Source organism: Callospermophilus lateralis, chromosome 4 (genome assembly GCF_048772815.1).
Source record: "Callospermophilus lateralis isolate mCalLat2 chromosome 4, mCalLat2.hap1, whole genome shotgun sequence".
Lineage (NCBI taxonomy): Eukaryota > Metazoa > Chordata > Mammalia > Rodentia > Sciuridae > Callospermophilus > Callospermophilus lateralis.
This window is the reverse complement of record NC_135308.1, coordinates 58,308,052-58,324,708: the sequence shown is the minus strand read 5'-3', so window position 1 is coordinate 58,324,708 and position 16,657 is coordinate 58,308,052. Positions and strand designations below refer to the sequence as shown.

Genomic DNA, 16,657 nt, shown 5'->3' with positions numbered 1-16,657 from the left:
AGAAGGAAAGATTCATTCCAATTTTTACCTTCTGATGCTGTATGTAGTCATGTAGTTCAAAGAAACAAGATCATTGAACATGAAATGGTCCAGATTTTCCTCTGTTTTCCTTCTTTTATCTGTCCTTCTGAACAGTTTCAGTAGAAACTATTTTGGAAGATGTTAATGTGATTTTTTTAATCTGAAAATTATTTTTCTATCAGGCCGTATGTATAAACCTGATACATTGTCCAAGTGGACAGATGGGGCTTCATCATGAAGGGATTAGAGTTTTAACCGCCAATTTTGGTGAAATGTCTTGAGTCCTTTTACATCAATTCTCTGGACAATATTTTATTTATAGATAGAGTTAATAGGTTCTCCAATTTTTTTCCTAGGGAATCAGTGAAATTAAATGAGTTCATTTCTGTTAAAGTACTTTTAACACTAGGGATAGAAGTTTTTTTTTTTCTCTTATAATAAAAAGTAAATGGTAGTATTACATTGTCTCTGTTGGCACTGGAAAATAATTTTTTTTTCATTTTATTTAATGCTGGTAGTTGGGTTTTGTTTTTATTTTGTTTCATTTTTTGTGAGTCCACAAGCTTGCTGTGTAACTTTTCAGTTGACAAGATCATTTAAAATCTCTGACCATTAGCTTCCTTCTAGGGAAAAACAGAAACAGGAAAGCAAGCAAATTCTATTTGGAAAGATGGGAGGTACTTACAAATATGGACTTCTGTGATTCTGTTGATTAATATTTATGAAACTATGTAGGCCCATGTTGTATTAAACATTAGTAAAAGAGACATAGTTATGAAAAACATATAACTATCGGAGATTAAGTCACAATAATGTGTTATGAATTAAACTCAGTAACTGAAATATTAGTTAACACTTATTTATATATCAGCTATACATCACACATTTTTGAAAACACAGAGAAATATAAGGCATTATCTGTGGTCCCTAGGAACTTAGTCTGTTTAAGAAGATGAAATAGCTAAAAGAAATTAAGGAATGACAGTGAACATATTATGGATGGTAAAATGCTGATAATTAAGGGAATAAGAACTTAAAGAAGGAAAAGAGAAGACTGAAATAAGTTAGAGAAAATTTTATAAACATGATCATTGTTTATGGGATATTTCTAAATACCAGGCAGGTATTGAGGTTGCAATAATCTTTTCAGCAAAATGCAGAGACAAGCCTATCTAGACCACTTGCTCCATTGTAGCAAGTTAAAAAAAAAAAAAAAATGCAACCTAAGATGAGCCAATTTCCGAGCTCTGAAGGGCAGGCAGAGGACTTTGGGCCTTGGGATAGTTCAGAGGGAAGCATGGCAACTTCTAGAGCAGGAGAGTGGCACCATAAACATAGCAGATGGTTAACCATGCAGGCTGGAGAAATTTGGGTCTAAATAAGATATGGTGAGAAGGTCAAAGATGGTAGCTAACATTTAAGTTTTATAAATACTATCATAATAATAATGATGATGATGGTAACACCTATAATATTTATTAGTAGCTGTATTAATATAATTAATCAAACTCATAATTGTGTCCCTGGACTCTTTATCATGGATGTAAAAAGAGAGATTTAGAATAGACAAAAGGGACATATACTAGGTTGGAATTTATTCCAGTCGATCAGAACGTACTGCAAATTCCAATTCTCACCCTGGAAAAGCTCTTTCTTTCTGTGGATGTTACACTTGCCTGTAGCACTTCTCTGTTCTTGAGTGCTTAAGAGGTAGGACTCTCATGGATATGGACACTGAGTTCTTCAGCCAACCATGTCTTCGAATTTCTTTTGGCCCCTCATATATATATAATCCTGCTATGTGCTTACTAGGTATTTGTGAACTCATTTTTACTTTGATTCTCCAAGGTAGATTGAACAAAGTCATTTTGTTCTTGTGGGAACCAATTTAGATGCAGTTTTGTCTAAAATCAGGTACAGTGACTAAATGTTCTAAATAGCTCTCTTCCTTTTTTCTCATAAAATCAGCAAGGCAGCCATATGGATTTATTGAGCTCCCATGAGTCAGCTCTGTTCTTGTGCTGAGGAAAAAGGAATGAACAAAACCATGCTGATCTCTGTCTCATGGAGACGATAGGCTATTGCACATAACAATCATGTTTCAAGTAATTGATTTAATTATAAATTATTGATGTGCTGAGTGCTGTGAAGGAAATTAGGGAACTCAGGGAATAGATAATAGGAACCTAAACTAGTCAGAAGCTGAGGCTCTGGGAGGAGAAAAAATACACAGTCCTCACCTTGGAACACATACTGTCTCTTTGAAATAAAATGCACCATTTTGAAATATTTGTAGTAAATTATTGAAGTACAAAGAAAATATTTAGATGCTTTATCATAAAATGAGTCTGGTAGATAGGATGAAAAATCTCCTCTGAATCTCTGAACTGTTTGATGAGACAAGGAAGGGAATCCTCCAGAGAGGAAGACCAGACCATGCATTAGCAGCCAATATGTCACTGTGTCACAGTGACGTAGAGATGCACAGGATGAGGATTGATCCCATATCCGATGAAATTGTTTGACCCCTAATGTAAGGATACATCATGTCGAATAAACATTGGCAAGGGTTTCAGACTGCAGCTGAGAATTTCAGAACAAGCTGTACAAACAGAGTTTTAGGAAGGGCACCAAGGTTCAAACAAGAAGGCGGTCATTCATAACCACTGCCACCCTCATTATTGGGATTGTATGTCCTAGACACTGAAATACAGCATTTGATGAGAGTGAGGACAACTTAGTTGGGTTTTTTTTTCCCTCTCAATATTTACACATGAATCCAGGGGGGGCACTATGTGTATCCTGTTATCTCATGGATTGAAAACTTGTCCCAGGAGCATAATAAAAAGGGAAAAGAAAGAGATACACCAGCTGAACAGTGAAGGGAAGGTATAGGTTAGATCTGAAGGAAACATTATTGCAACATTTATATTTAATATTTTCTTTAATGATGTCGGGCATTCTCTTGAGGACATGGATGTCTTTTGCAGATGGTACTGTAAAGAACATTTGTGTAAAACACAAATTAGAAAAGCATATACAAACCTGAAGAAATTTCACTTAACGTTTGATAACAGAATAAGATTCATCTTGGAAAAATGCAGACTAATAGTAACAATACATTTGGGAAAAGAATAATCTACAATGCAGATACTCAGCCAGTGAGTGGGCGAGTTCTGGCCACAATGCCGAGCTGGCTAAGGAGTGAGAAAAGTCAGGGTTTGCAATATGATACTATAGAAAAACAGACCAGCACTCTGAGATGGTGTATACGCTGCCAGCTGAAGTTTACAGAATGACAGCAAAAGGCCATGACACCTAACACAAACCAGCCAGGACTCCTCACTACATATTTGTTGACATTTCTATCATTCGATGTTTATAAACATAGACACCAAATAAATAATTTCAGATTCTGTACATTGTGGAAGGAAATGCCATAGCTAGTTTGAGGAAAAGCCTCTTCTTTTTGGACAGGGTATTTTTTAAATCATCCAAATATTTCATTGTAGAGCAATAATTACAGGGTGAGGGAACACAGGGTGTGGACTCTGTCTCCCTTTGCCTGCCTCCTCAAGGGAGGGCCTGATGAAAAGGATGCCAGAAAATAAAGAAAGGATATCTAAGAATGGTTTATAAATTGAACATAAGTGATAAATGGTTTATAAAATTAGCCAGTCTCTGTAACCAGACTTTTCTTGAAGTCTGTGATATCTTGAATACATTTAGAATCTCCAATAAATAAATAAATAAATAAAATTATTTTATTAATTAGAATATAAAAGTATACCAGACACTGACCTGATTCTCAAAATGCATCTATAGATAATCAATTGCATAGTAAGCGTGTCAGGTTATTCATCGTATGTTTTATTATCAAAATTGTTTTTGTAATGGATTGTTATTATGTTCTTCAATTTACTTAAGCCAGTAAATATAATTGGTATTACCCCTAAAATAGTCATGGTTTGAAGGGTTGTAGAGAACTTAATTATTAGGAACCATTTAGTGGCTTAAAGAAAACCCCTGTACCTTACAACTAATGTAAAGCTGTGAATCTAAAAGCTGGATAGAGTCTATGTATAATTTAGTGTTAACTAAATTTAGTTAGTCCTCCCTCAGGTTTAGTGTATCTTAATATGAACTTTAAAAAGTCAAATGATTTTATCTGGCACTGCATAAGACTGAGAAAACACAATGTTAAAATATATGCCATTTTGAGGCAAATGTATTTTTTTTTAGAAAACATCAGTTTTTATTTTACTGGTGTTGAGCAGAAGTCTTTAAGTTAGTAAACTGTACTACTTTATCAAATCTAAGGTAAACTTGTGTTTCAGTAGCAGGATTTAAATTTAGATGATAAACTTGCTCTTAAAAGAACCATGTACTCTTTCCAAATTTACAAACACAAAGTTAAAAGGTTTTACTTTGGGAAGAAAATCTGTAGGGATTTGAACACTTGCTATTTAAAAACTTTGGGGGGAGTTCACAGAGTACCGTCTATCATAAATTATAAAAATAAAAGAGATGTTCGAGATAGACCTGTACTTGGCAAATCTGTTTACTTATAAGTTTCTTTTTGTATAGTTCTCTATTGGAAATTGTATTCTGATCTGTTTGTTTAACAAACATCTTGTGAAAGCTCTTGGTGAGCCAGGCATTGAGGTAGGCATTAGAGGTATGAAATGGTCAAAATGTGATCACTGATTTCCCAAACAGATAAGCACAACACAGGTAAGTACAGTGTAAGGAGTCCAGGTCAGGGTGCAGTGCGAGCCCCATACAAGGAAACTTCACTCAGAATGTGGAAGTGGGGAGAGGAGAGGTAGAAGTAGGGATGGTTACTTGGAAGAGGTTCCTATGAGTTTAAACAAAACTAAATCTTCATTCCATTAAAAACAAATGTAGGACAAACATTATTTAAAGCAAATATTAAAATTTTAAAAAGATTCCCATCTTCTGATCTGATGAATGAAACAAATGATAGATATTTCTGAAGTTAAAGCAGGTATTTGATTCTTACTCAGATCTTCAGATTCTACAAAATAAAATCCTTGAAATTTGCTGAGACTTATGCCAAAGTATATTTTCAAACTCAGATTAAATTTACCATGTTCATAACTTCCAGGAAAGTGATAGATTGGATGCTTAACATATAACACTAATAGAAATACAGCAGAAGCCAGACAGTCTCCCTGTCCTTTTAGAAGAAATTCTGTAGAATTTCATCCAAGCTGTAGATCAGATGAGTTTTCATTTGCATATGCTTTCTGTGCAGTCAGTGCAGTTGGCTTATGCACAAACTATCCCAGTTTCCACTTCCTTCCAGCTGATTTGGCTATAACTCTGGATGTCAGTGAAAGTTACATGATGACTTCTCTTGCTGGCCACTTGAATTGCTAGGGTATTTGCAATTACTTTTACCTCTGAGATTGTCTTTAAAGTCTATTTTATAAAAATATAACTATTTTGTGTGGTGAGGTGGGGCTTGTAGATGCTAGGCAAGCACTCTACCACTGAGCTACATCCCCAGCTCACAAAAATGATTTTTAGAAGTTCTTGAGTTCTCTTGTCCCTAACTGGTAATGCACTGAGAGGAAATGATGTCAGAGGTTTTTAACAGATTCTATTAAGATGAGCATCAATTCCCAGAACCTCCATGGTACAAGATATTTTTGATAACCATTTAGTTAAGTCCCTTCATTTTATCACTGAGGAAATAAGGCCCAATAAAGCCAAATATCCAATAGCAAGATACTGTGGTGCCAGGATAGAGGGCCTTAGCTTCCATCTTCTCAATTTGGGGTCCCTTACAACTTAAATTTTAATATAGCTACAGATCTCTTGGGAATGTTGATAAAATGAAGGATCCTCCCTGGTAATTCTACATTTCTAATAACAAGTTACTAGGAGATGCTAATGCTATTTATTCATGGACCACACTTTGAATAATCGTAGGGCTTTCTAACACTAGGAAATATTTTTTAAAATTCATCCTTTAAGTGAAGATAAACATGAGCAAAAGGATTGTTATGTTTCACATATAGCTGATAATTTAAAAAATAATTTTGATACCTCAAGTTGCTCTAGTGTTATTATATCAAATAATATGTATGATCTTATACTGGGGTCAACTGCCCGCCCATGATGCTTATTTCCTAGAAAACATGTTATATGTTCATAACAATCAGTGAATTGATGGGTAAGATTTTTGACCCATTTATGTAGTGCCATATGTTCTCTAATCATATAAGATGCCTAAGTGACGATTTCCTAGTAAATGTATTCCTTCTGTTAAAGAATTTATGATTCCTTGGCTATTTGTTCATTTCATGATCCTTTAACAAGGATCTTTCTTTTCCTTTCCTTCTTTTTTCCTTTCTCTTTCTCTTTTCTTTTTTCTTTTCTTCCTGGGGATTGAGCTTAGGACCTTACACATGGTAGGCAAACACTCTAACATTGGGCTACACCCAGACCCCTGATTTATTTATTTTTTTCTTTTTTTGGTGACAGTGTCTCACTAACTTGCCAAGGGTGACCTTGAACGTGGGATCTTCCAGCCTCAGACTCCTTTGTAGCTGGAATTACAGGCACTGTAATTATGTGCCACTACACCCAGCTAAATAAGAATATTTCTCACCCCACCTGAATATAACCTCTCTGTCTCTTCCTGTCTCTATCTTGATCTTTCTGTCTCTCACACACATGCATACATACAGATACTCATATATTTAATACCATGTTCTTTATAGGAAACAAGTAGATTATTGTGTGCTCATTATGAGAATTTAAACTTTTATGAAGAATGAAATCAAGTAAGATGAAATGGTTATTATAGATTATATACTTAATTATGGATTTGCCTACTGAGGTATAGAGTATGTCTATATGGATTTATAATCTTGGTTCACAAACAAAACAACCCTATTTTTTCTAGAAATTATTTGTCAAATAAGTTATATGGAAAATTTTCCATGTATTTTTCTTATATATCTCTATAGACATTCTTATTAAAGCTTGGAAGATGACATCTTTATGAGAAATAACCCTACCTCACAGGTGGTAGTTCTTATTCACAAGTATTATTCACAAGTTCTCTATACTCCTTCTCTATTTTCTGCAGCAAAATTATTCTGAGAATAATCAGTTCACCTATATATAAGTGTTTGAAAGAGTTCAAAGGGGTTTTACCAATATAAAATGTTTGTTGTTTACTCTTACTGATATTATTGTTAGTTTTCATAATTATACCACACAAGTTCTCATGGGGTAAAAAATCTGGCACTGCTACTTGATATTTACATGTACCAAATTATGTAGTAACTTTCTTAGTATTGAGTTTGGCTTGACAGGAAAGTAAATTACGCCCATATTAGTAAATCTAAATAGCTTTATTCACATCTCTTTGAGGCCAAGATGGTAGTGTTCATTCTTATTTACTCTGGAAAAGAAGAGATTGTATTTAAAAAATCGCTAGGTATGTGCTTTCAGAGCTAAATTATATTAGGTGCTTTTCATGATGGTTATGCTGAATGATTAAAAATTATGACTATGGGTATTGAACATTTAAATAAAGATTGTTTCCACCAGTAAGTATATTTGCTTCATAGAATCCTTCAATCAGCTTATTTACTAGAGCATGATATTGGGTAAAGTGCATACAATTTAAAATCCTTTAGATACTAAAATAATAGTCACAAACAGAATAAATAAAAAGAACTCTCATATCTAAATCTAGCCCCATTGCATGGCCTTAAGAACAGTTTAATATCAAGATCCTAGAAATTTGATAGGTAAATGTATTAGTGGAATAAAATATAAATTTTATATAATTTCAAAATAGTTTTACCTTAAATGCAAGAAGGATATCTATTAAATACTTTTGTAGAAAAAAAAAAACTTCTAAATTTTAGGGTGTATCTTTCATTTGGGACAATTAAGTGAAGTTTATAGTAATAAAAATCTCCTACTAGCTGTCTTGTAACAATAAAAATGAGATTAATTTCTAATATTTTCTAAAAACAGTGATTACTGACAAGTTTTTCTTATCAGGAATCAAGTTATACTATAAAATTGTTCAACACCTATTGTGTAACCATTTATCTTACAATTTAGAAAATAGCTATAAAATAATGGGAAAATGCGTGTGTACAGCATAAAAAGCTCAAGATCCCTTGATAAGAAAAACCATGGGCAGAGCCATGAAGGAAGCAGTTACCAAAGCCAGTGCTTTAACATGGAAAGAATCAGTGCTCACAGTCAGAAAGAAAAAAAGATGTGTCCCTCCTTGTCACCCTGTGCAGCTTAAAGTAGTTAAATTTCATTCGAGTTAAATTTCAGTTAACTGATCTTTGGAAGAATGCAGCAAATCACCAAAATTGGTGACCCACAATTTTCATGAGGCGTGGTCTTCTCAATGTTGTGCTGTTTCTTTTCTTTATGTTGTTCAGTACCAGGTTGTTTTTAGGAGTCTCCATATTCCATAGGAGGAAAATTGCCAGTCTGAAAGTTCAGTGTCTTTAGCATTCTATTGCTTATCACATTTTTGCCCTCTAGGTGCCAACCTGGATTCACTGGAGCAAGATGTACTGAGAATGTGCCCATGAAAGTCCAAAACCAAGAAAGTATGTTAAAATAATCTGAAATTTGCTTTCTCCCCCAAACTACAGCAACAATCACTACCACTTGGTGCTTTTACAGCTCAGTTGTAACTGACTCCTTTTGTTCTCATTATGGTTTGTCCACTCAAGGCATAAACCCACTCACTGTGATATTTAGCTCTCTCTCTCCACATAAGTTCCAAAGTCATAAATGTAAAACAGTGGTCAGTTGGGATGGTCTGTGACGTTGGCAACTGATGACAGCAAGCCAATGAAAAAAATATTTCCTCCCAACATCTTTGTCCAAAGCTATCAAATAAAAAAACTGAGATGAATCAAACATTAGATTTTAATTTTAAGTGGCTCCCTTTAAAAGAAAGAAGTCACTTAAAATGCTGAGATCTTTTCATCATACGAACTTGAGAACTACATTTTGTTCAAAATTTTAACCATTTAGGGGAAATGCCGGAGTCTGAAAGCCATGATTAGGACGAAGATTCAGTTCCTGAGGGTGAACTCACCAAGTTCAGTCAAATGACACAGAAGGAGCTTCTTTCTAGCATATATTCACCTCTTCTCTTTTTCTCTGTTTTTTTCTACCATTGTTTTTTGTTTCTTCTCTCAGGTGCCCAAATGAGTTTACTGGTGATCGCTGCCAAAACTACGTAATGGCCAGCTTCTACAGTACGTCCACTCCCTTTCTGTCTCTGCCTGAATAGGAGCATGCTCAGTCGGTGCTGCTTTCTTGTTGCTGCATCTCCCCTCAGATTTCACCTAGAGCTAGATGCGTTTTACCAGGTCTAATATTGACTGCCTCTGCCTGTCGCATGAGAACATTAACAAAAGCGATTGTATTACTTCCTCTGTTCGTGACTAGTTGGCTCTGAGATACTAATAGGTGTGTGAGGCTCCGGATGTTTCTGAAATTGATATTGCATAATGTGATACAAATTGATAGTCAATATCAAGCAGTGAAATTATAATAAAGGCATTTAAAAGTCTCACTTTTATTGATAAAATAAAATCATTGCACTGAACAGTCCATCTTCTGTATACCATGTCAACATCCTGAAAAGGCTGTTGCTAAGCTGTAACCAATATGCACTCAAAATGATGGTAAGTTAATTTTGGTTCTGAGAGTGTTATTTATACCAAATAAACATCATCAAAAGAGTTCAGATGTTTTTCTTCATTAACCAAACAGTTTGCATATAGGCATTAAAAAAGAAAAGCACTGAGTAGGAAAATTAAAAGCAAACATTTCAACACGAATGAAATATCCTGCCTTCTATTTATGTTGCTTAGGGAACAAGTAATTCAGAACTAGTTTAAAGAACCATTTTATGTTAGCATTTCTTTATATTAGCATGTCTTCATGTTATTTTCAAAGGTAAATTGAGGAAGAAATAGTTATTATTTTTTAAATGTGTTACTTTGAAATATAACAGTTTAACTCTAGAATATATATATATATATATATATATACACATATATATATATATATATGTATATATATATATATATATTTAATGCAGAACAGGAAAATCACAATGCGTTTTTATGACTTCATGATGTTTGGAAAATTATTCCTAAAATACCCAATTCACATTGTGTATAATTGCACGTATAATTAACTTATGTATTTGTCCTTTTGTTGTGAACTGGGATTATAGCTTTAAGTTCTGTAACTTTCAAAACAATGTATTTCACATAGATTCATTTTTGGTTATTCATTTAGGTCGAGGGTTGGTATTTTTTCTGTATTGTCCAAATATTTTAGGGTTTGTGGTAATCTCATCATTATCACAGCTCCAGAACTCTACCACTGTAGCATGAAACCAGCCACAAATAATGCATGGACTTACATGCATGGCTGTGTTCCATTAAAACTTTATTTACAGAAGCAGGCAGTGGGCTGGAATTGGTAACCCCTGTTTTGCCACTTCCTGTAAATTGCTCACCCTGAAAAATATGTCATAGTTTATTGCAGTTTAAATTCATATAACATAAGAAACAAGCTGGTCACTTGGGGACCTTAAAATAATCAAATTTGTCCTTGTTTTTGATGCACAAGATGAATAAGGATTTTTTAACAGTTATAAAAGTTATCAGAATGAATTTTAGAATCCCTTATGGGGAGATTACACCCATAATTATCACTTATTTAGTGAAATAATACTTAACATATTTACATAGGCTACATATCAGAGGCTGCCATAGGCTATTTATTATTAAATGAATGGCAAATTGGCATTGCTCATTTTTCAAACATAGTCTTTGTTGTATTCACAAATATTTAAGTATGTTGGCCAGGAATTTTCTCTCCTTAGCTCTGGATGATTTTTTTTTTTAAGGTAGATAGGATGGAAGCTAAAAATATAATGGAAAAAAAAAACAAATTTATTGAATATCTGACCCATTTTTTTTAGAAATTTGTGTGTTTGTATTTAAATAGCATAGATTTAGCAAAGCCATATGATTATACAAATACAATAAAATCAAATTTTAGAAATTAATGACAATTCAGAATATTTAAGTTATTTCTTAAAATTTTGGTGTTTCATTGTACATTGAAGACAATGTTGGATCACTATATGAAGAAAACTATTAAACATGAAGATATTTCTCAGAACAATAATGCAGTTAGATGTGATAGAGATAACCAAACAAAATGTTTTCATTCATTTTGGGGCCATTTTCACTTTCACAAGACACAATTTTAAAATAGCCACTCTCTATTTGTGAACTCCAAAGTGTGACTCCTTAAATAAATTCTTTAGTAAGCTCTCAATGACATTTTTGGAAGACATCCAGGAAATTAGCATTTATATTTAACCTGATTTAACAAAGATTGATAGGAAGCACATTTATGAACAAAACATGTAATGACTGCATTATTGATGCCTCATGTCTGGAAAAGCAAGAGCTTCCAATCAGACATTGCTTTCCAGAATTGTCTTGCACAGAGTTCATTCTCTAATTCTCTATGCCTGAAATTCTCATTTTTTCTCTCTGCAAACTCCTACATAGAAGACAGCAAAATAAATTTTTTCTGCTCTAAGAATTTCATGTTCAAATAGTAATGAAGGCTAAGAAAAGGCTAGAATGTGTTTCCAGCAAGGTCACTTTTTGTTTGCTTGTGAACATAATGTCTGGAGGGCATTACATGGATTTGAAGTAAAAGGTAGTCCCTAGCCTCAAACAGAAATATTTAAAACCTACCCAACCACATTTGTAGTTGAAAATAGCATTCAAAGGAATTACAATATTTTGAATGTTTATGGACATATAATTTACACATCATTAGGATTTGATAAAGTAATTCTGGCCAGTATATCTCATGGGCCATTTTTTAATTTATAAAAATGTATTTAAAATGAAAGAAAGGAACAAATGTATGTTTTATATGACAGTGATTTTTCTCAAAATATAACGTATTTATAACCCTTCCTAAGGAAATATTGTCAAGTTTAGTCAGTTTTAAATTTGACCTATCTTGACACAATCCCAAGTAATATGATTGTGTTCACCAATATGTGGCATGGTGTGTGTGTGTGTGTGTGTGTGTGTATTTCATAATCAATATGTAGACTTCATGAAGAAAAAAAGAAAAAGCATTCACAACTTCAGAAGATAATGGTAGTAAAGAGCAAGTATGTCCTATAGAAGCTAACAAATAATAAGAACTAGTTATGAGAATAGCTCAAACTGCAGGATATTTTAAAAGAATGCAATTTTAGAACATTTAGGCACATTCTCAAAATGATTAAATTTATACCATATCCTTAAAAGTAGCTGTAAATCATACATTATTATTGTATTAATTATTTCACGGATTTCTAAATACTTTCAAAACCTATTGTAATAACGTATTTATGAAATGGTATCCTGATAACAGTAGAACAAAGACACTCCATCTATGACAAAATTGTCGTAAGTTCCAACTGAGTGTGAGATTTTATTCTGTGTGTGTGTGTGTGTGTGTGTGTGTGTGTGTGTGTGTGTTTTCATGTGCATATGGATCCTGGGAATAAGGAGAAAGTCTATTACATTTCAAAGGGCTCAATGACAATATGGATTGGCATATGTGAAAATAAAAGTATCTACATTTACAAAGGTAAGTCTAAAATTAAAAGTCAGACACTAAATTGCTCCAGTTTGGAATTGGCATTAAGAGAACTCCTTTAGAAGTTTTAAAGGTACAAGAAATCAGAACTACACAGTCTTCGACATTATTTGCATAAACAGTTCCAAGATGTTACAGAACAAATACTGGAATGTCTCAAAATTTTAACAGAAACCATAATTGCAATGGATATATAATCTTGGTGAAAGAAAGTTGTTTTATTGTTCTTTCCACTAATGCAGTTCAAAATTTAAATTAACCTCCAGGTTAATCAGTTTTCTAAAAGTAATTATAAAATCCTAAGGCAAAGGATTAGTGAGTCAGTACTTAATAGTTTCTGAAGACTCTTAGATTTAAATTAATTTTTTATATCACCGAGGGCACAGCAGGAAATCACATGTAGAAAAGGAAACTAAATTGTTTACAGTAACCTTTGTGTTTTTGAATTATTAATTTAATTTGAAAAATGTAGTGGCTAGGCAGCAGTTCAATAGGAAGCATGTGATACATAATGAGACTAAGCCAACATTAGATTAAATAGAACAGATAGAAATAACCTCTTCACAAAATGAAAAGTGTTTGCATATTCTGCATTTTTGAATTATGATGAAAGAAATGTAACCACCAACAGTAGAAATAAATTAGAGCAGTTTTTGCTCCAGGTCTAGAATGACCAATGCATGTTTCCTATGCTTGTTTCCTTGTTAAGGCTTATGGCCAGAAGATTCCAGTTTTAAATACCAATTTCCCATTGAATTATTTGAAATTGGAGCTGCCTGATATGAATGACTTCCCTTGAAATGAAATTATAGTTAGGCTCACAGACTTACCTATAAAACTGTGAACGCAGCAATATGTATGCATGGGCATGCTACTAATTTTATTGAAAACTTAACCAAGCTTTCTATGCAACTAATATAGATCATTAGCAGTGTTCACGTAGGCATGGAAAAATGAATCTTTGGAATGAGTTACTCTAGATATGTCTTGGTTTTAACCCTTAAAATATTACTGACTGGTAGAAGTGAAAAGCAAGAGATGGAGGGGCACATAAAAGGGAAATTGGGTCACATTCTTGAAAATTTATTATTGATTTCCTTAAGAAATGATTTTTTTTTCACATCAATGTGCCAAAGTTTACATGAAGAAAGCAAATGGGGAAAAAATGTCAATTTGACAAACTGAATATTGTTCAAAGGCAAAAGAAATTTGTTTGGATTTGAATAATTTATTCTACTATGAATGTAACCAAATTAACTCTATACTCCCAAGCTTTTAATTAGTGAAAAATTCAGCTTATTGTCTGAGTACATTGGACCCAAGGCAGAAGAAAATAATATATAGTGCCTCCCATTATCAAATACATAGCACATATGTATTTTTAATTTGGGAAGTTTTATTTCTTTAAGGTGCTGCAAGTTTTTAAGTTTATTTTTTAGATATATCCCAAGGGTTTTCAGAATTTTCCAGAGCACAAAAGTTGTGAAAAGTCAACCTAAGTGCCTTAAGTGCCCCAAGGTATAGCTCTAGACATGTCTGTTTCCCAAAATGTTAATTCCTCCTTCTGCTGGGCAACATTTTTTCATATCTCCTTTATTCCACAGGGTTGCCCAGTGAGGAAAGTGTATCACATGAATTAGATCAATGAGAATTTTACATTTCCAAAGTCATTCAATCATTAAATGGCAGAGGCAGGACTTGAAACCAGGATGACTCCAACTCATACATTCCACTCTTCCCATCTCTGCAGGAGGAGCTTTCTCCATGCCCAAACTGAGGAACACCCCTCCATATACCTTTTTTCAAACTTAAGAGATAGCTCATTTTGTTAAGGTCTCATTCTGGCATCTCTCAAATCTGTGATCAAGGGAAGAAAATATAGACCTTATTTTATGCCATGCAGACATAAGTAAGAGAAATCCTCAAACTTCCACCCAACAAAACTGGACTATCAATTTTTGTTATAAGAATGAAAAGTGCCCTTCCTGGAATTGTTGGGGTTTTTTTTTTTCCTTTTTTTTTCTTTCTTTGCCTCTTTCTCCCATTTCCTTATTTGAGCCTCTTCAGGTTCTGCTTTTCTGAAATCCAAGAGTGTCCAGAGCTGCCAGGATTGCTGTTTGTGGGCTCACACTTTTGAGTCTGCTTCCCTGCAGATCCTCTTCGTACCTGTGACCACCAAAGCCCAGCACTGTGGAGACATGATCTAATTGGCTCTAATTTTTACTTGAAAGAGTATGAAATTAAAATCAAAGGATCCTAGAAACTATGTCTCCCCTCCACACATACTATAAAAAATGAATTTTTAAAAAATTTTTTGCAGTCTGAAAAAGTGGCACATAGAGTTGTCCAATGCCACACAGAAATTATGAGAAAAAGATACAGGCAATCTCCAGTTTCTCACGTGCCTATCTTGGATTTTTTTAGGTAGAAGCATTTGTTGTTTTACTTGAATGAAACGTTGTGTAAGTACTGAAGGAAGCGGAAGGAGAAACAGATTAGAAATAAAAAGAAAAAATAATAAATACTGAAATGTAACTACACACAAGCAATGAAAAACATAAATCCAATGTAATAAAAATTTCAGACCAAATTACTCTCCTTTGGCTTCTACTCCTGGCTCTGCCATTATGTGTCTTTCAGTAAATATAAAAATAAAAATAATAATTTACTTCCTTGGGACATTATTAAAATGAGAATGAAATAATACCAAGTGCTTCTTCTGATGATTAAAAATAAAATAACATTGCTATTTTCAAGCAATGAGGAATGTAGAGAGGATAGTTCAGCTATGAAAATTCTCCCTCAGTAAAGTCTTTTAAGGGTTAATAAAGAGAATGTGCTGGTATTTGCACATTATCTAAAATACAGAAGTTCCTGTGTGGACTCAGAGTGGCATACCTGAGCACTGCTTTGTTAACCACCCATTTGTCCTGTTCAATGTGCACGCACAGAGAGCTATAATAGTCATGTGTAATGTGTTTTGGAGTGCAGTGTATTGCTCTTTCTGAAACTTTTTCCCTTTCTTTCTTTTTTTGTCAACTTTCTGCATTGGCAGAGCATCTTGGGATTGAATTTATGGGTATGGACCAATCATCATTCCTTTTAGCCTGCAGAATTTTAGAGCCTTTGAGCTGAAATCTTTTTCCCTTCCTACTCTTACTTTTCAGTTCCTAACTAATTTCCTTTTTCTTTAGAAGGGATCATACAGCTATAACAATGATTTCTCTGCTGTCAATCTATGATTAGTTTATTGAAATGTTACAGAATGCAGCAGTTTTTAAAGTCTCAAGCTACTTTCCTTCAGTTATAGTTTAAAATCACCTGCCCCTGCTGCTACATTCATGTACATCCCACTGATTGGATTTGGCTTTCCTTTTTAAAAAAAAAAAAAAAAAAAAACTGGGGTAAGTTAGAGTGATGCACAAGGATAGAGGAGAAGTCAAACTAGGGGCATGAGAACAAAAGAAGCTTTAAATGTACCTGCTTAAAAAAACACAGTACCTCTTAACTGATGGGCACTTAAGATACAATATAAAACCATCTATTTAATATAGTAAGAAAAAGCCCTTACAATGCAACACAGTATTACGTGCACAGACTTGAATTACTCAAGTTTTCTGGAGATGTTCAAGTTTAACTCTAGTCAACTTTATTATCTAATGAGCAAGGAAATAGAAAACAGAAAGAAAGAAGCCTTGTGCTATTTTAGGTGGAAATTCCAGTGCTAATGGAATTAAATTCGAGTCACTAAGATGATCCAGACAAGTAATCAAATAGAAAATTTCACACTGTGAACATAAAAAATATCTCTTATGAGCAGATGAGACTTGGGCATACTCCCAAAAGCCTTCATACTAAATAGTGGGGCGAAAAATCCAGTCCTGCAAGGAACAGGAAGCTGTGCTCCTTT

The 16,657-nt window shown here is 33.7% G+C and overlaps 1 protein-coding gene across 9 annotated transcripts in view; it reads left to right on the top strand.

Moving 5' to 3' along the window:
• The window catches only part of Nrg1 (neuregulin 1), a 997,054-nt gene that overhangs the window by 967,669 nt on the left and 12,728 nt on the right, over positions 1–16,657 (top strand). For 3 of the 9 annotated variants that reach the window (XM_076852508.1, XM_076852511.1, XM_076852510.1), the window contains exon 3: positions 9,247–9,305. In XM_076852508.1, coding sequence (XP_076708623.1) covers positions 9,247–9,305 — 59 coding nt within the window. Of the gene's footprint in view, positions 1–5,680; positions 5,716–8,577; positions 8,646–9,246; positions 9,341–15,802; positions 15,827–16,657 lie in introns of those variants that run through there. The other 6 variants (XM_076852506.1, XM_076852509.1, XM_076852507.1 and 3 more) reach the window with 4 other exon arrangements.